The sequence below is a fragment of the Micromys minutus genome (assembly GCF_963924665.1).
Source record: "Micromys minutus genome assembly, chromosome: 2".
NCBI classification, from domain to species: Eukaryota; Metazoa; Chordata; class Mammalia; order Rodentia; family Muridae; genus Micromys; species Micromys minutus.
Window position 1 is genome coordinate 92,153,052 of NC_137971.1, and position 3,419 is coordinate 92,156,470.

At 34.0% G+C, this 3,419-nt stretch overlaps 1 protein-coding gene across 1 annotated transcript; it reads left to right on the forward strand.

The window, feature by feature from the left end:
- Nucleotides 1-2,474: 2,474 nt before the first annotated feature.
- On the forward strand, nt 2,475-3,419 carry LOC308417752 (olfactory receptor 52D1-like; the record flags this gene model as incomplete). Its single annotated transcript, XM_080913063.1, has 1 exon — nt 2,475-3,419. One exon carries the CDS (start codon nt 2,475-2,477, stop codon nt 3,417-3,419), a length of 945 nt encoding a protein of 314 aa, XP_080769189.1.

Genomic DNA, 3,419 nt, shown 5'->3' on the forward strand with positions numbered 1-3,419 from the left:
TCTTTCTGGTGAATGCAAACTTAAGTTTTATTGTTTATTTACTTACTGTAACACCACCTAGAAACAAGAAAAATGATTTCACATATATAAAGATAAGAAGAAATAGCAAAAGGGAAAAAATTTTAAATACCCTATGGAAGTCTGTGTGTGTTTCTTGTATTTTCTTTTTTTATTTTTGTTTATTATGGCTTTTTGGGGTTTTTATTTGTTTATCTGTCTTATTTCTAGAGAAAGAAAGGGCAGGTAAAACAGTTGGCACAGTGAGAAAGATTTTGGAGAAGTTGATTGAGAGAAAACCTTGATTAGACACAGGTCCAACATTTTTTAATAAAAATTATTAAAAACACCAAAATGTAGAATGAAATATACAAGACCTAATTATAATAAAAATGAGGAAAATAAATAAATATACATTGCTCTGGGTGTGTCAACATGAAGTCAATCACAGAGCATAGAACCAGCAAGACTCATAGTATCACTACATTGTGCATGTTAGTTGTAGTAAATGGTTGTGATTGGTTGAGAGGGTACAGTGAAAAGGCTTTACTATAAAGAAGGTCTAAGTGTTAGAGTTGCTTCTTTGTGACACTGACAAATAGAATGTCAGTTATTATTCACCAGAAGCATGGCAAGGGCTCATCTTCATGTTGTACATTGTATAGTACCCATCACTTCTGTTAATAGTATACCAATACAGTGTCACATGATTAGGGTAATTTAGCAGTTGGATTTGTAACAAGAATTTTTAAATCTCTACTTGGGATAAAAATAGGATTTACTTTCTATAAGCTGTTCAAATGTATTTAAATGAGTCAATACACAGCAAAATGCACAAAATTTTATTTCATAACATATGAATTGTTCACAGAAAAATTCTGACTCGGTGCTATCCACTGAAAAATTTGATAGTGTTAACTGTGTATCTTTACACCATTCTTTTTTTTTTTTTGAGATGTCATAAAAGGACATTTATTAGTATTTATGTCATAGAAATGAATAAGATTTTTACATAAGAGGACATGATCAGAAGTGTTTTGTTCCTAATGCAAATTCTAGCATGATCATATACGTATACACCACATATGCAAGTATGTATCATTTTTCAACAATTTGGTTTCCTTAGATTCTTCCTCTGTTCACTATTTGCTGATTCACAAATGCCATGCCCTTGGACCATCTAAGTCTTCTTAGATGCATGTATTCATCTGTTTCAAACTCAAAGTCATATACATCCGTGCTGTCGCTGTAAGTAAAATTATGAAGTTAAGTAAAGTATTTAGTTGTAAAATTTCAAAAACAAGATAAAAGTGTAAAATACTATCATTTCAATTTATTATTAATGTTCAGTCTTCTATAAACCTTCTGGTTCAGACACTGTTGAGTAATGACTTAAGGGATGATTCTCATAACCTAAAGAACTCGATAATGCATAGAAATCCATTATAATAAATAATAAAAAGGATAGTAAACTTGCTCTTAACTTTGTTAAAAGAAAAGTAGTAACTATATACAGTGACTTAATAATATCCTCATGGTCTAAAACTAAAAATAGCATAACAAGCAAATGTCATTTTAAACTGACAGTGGTGTCAAAGGATACAAAGAAATTCTCGGAGCAATGGGAAAATCAGAATAGCTTAGACGGAATAGAATACTCAGAATCAATGTAAAGGCAAGCAAACCACATGACTAATTTGAGACATAACAGAGACCACCAACTACAATCAAATTATGAAATAACTATTAAATAAGCTAAAGTATCAACTCTGAAGCAAGTGAAGGGCAAGAATAATGTTTTGCTTTGGTCATCAACTACCTCTATCCCCATCTTAGTTTTGATATCATATTAATGATAATCAGGCAGGTGTAAATAAATCTTCCAATAATTTCATAGCATTGAAAGATTTTTCCAAGTGTTAGTTTTCCAGTGTAAAAAGTCTAAGTGACATATCAACCGGCATTTACTAAAATAAATAGTAAGCTCTGAAAATCATAAACTCTGCATGGAACATCTCCTTTTACCTCTCACACAACACTCTTTGACTAATGCTAATTATTCTATATCCATGATTCTCACATACTCACTAATCTCCAGCTCCCTTTTTAAAAAGCAAAGTAGTAATGCAAAACAATATAGCAACAAAAAAATAAGATGTCAACATATAGAAAAAAAGACACTAAGGTTCTTTCATTGCATGAAGAACAAGATTTAAATATATCTTGATAAAGAAGTAACATGATTTTCGTAGACTTCACTGTTAGCAAAATCTAAATGTGAATTTAGGTGATGCTGTTCAGAATGACTACAACTTTAGTTGATTCCATATAAAATGAAATAATTTGTAGGTATATATTTTCAGGAATTATAGTAGATCTGTGAAATATTACCTGTGTATTGACTTCCTCCTTTTAAATATTCTATAAATCAACATTGTTTCTTTCAAGGTAACATCCACAAACTTTTAACACTCATCATGTTAACATACAATAAAACTAATTTTCATCCCTCAACCTTCATCCTCATTGGCATTCCTGGGTTAGAGGCAGCACACGTGTGGATCTCCATCCCTTTTTGCATAGGCTACATTTTGGCATTAGTGGGAAACAGTTCACTCCTATTCATCATCAAGACAGACTCCAGCCTCCATGAGCCAATGTACCTCTTTCTCTGCATGTTGGCAGTGGCCGACCTCGTGGTGTGCACTACAGCTGTTCCCAAACTTCTCAGCCTCTTCTGGTTTCATGATGGAGAGATTTGCCTTGAAGCTTGCCTCACTCAAGTATTTCTGATTCACTCTTGCTCTACCATGGAGTCTGGTTTTCTTGTAGGAATGGCCTTTGACCGTTATGTAGCTATTTGTAACCCATTAAGACACTCAGCTATTCTGACACGCACTGTAACTGGGACAGTGGGTCTGGCTATTGTATTTCGTGGAGCAGCCTTTCTCAGTCTTCACCCTTTCTTGCTACGTTGGCTTCCTTATTGCAAGACTAATATAATTTCTCATACTTACTGTGAGTTCATGGCCCTCATCAAGATTGCTTGTGCTGAGACAAGCATCCGCAGAGCTTACAGCCTAATTGTTGCCTTTCTTACTGGTGGGGTAGACTTCATAATGATCATTTGCTCATATGTACTCATACTCAACACAGTTTTCCACCTGCCTTCCAAGGATGCCAGACTCAAGACTCTGGGAACCTGTGGCTCACATGTCTGTGTTATCTTAGTGTTCTATACTCCAGCCTTCTTCTCCTTCCTCACCCATAGGTTTGGGCATAAAGTGGCTCCACATGTACACATACTTGTTGCTAATATGTATCTGCTTGTACCACCCATGTTAGACCCCATTATTTATGGTGTAAGAACAAAGAAGATAAGAGACAGGTTCCTTAAATTGTTTCATTTCAAAAGAATTTGA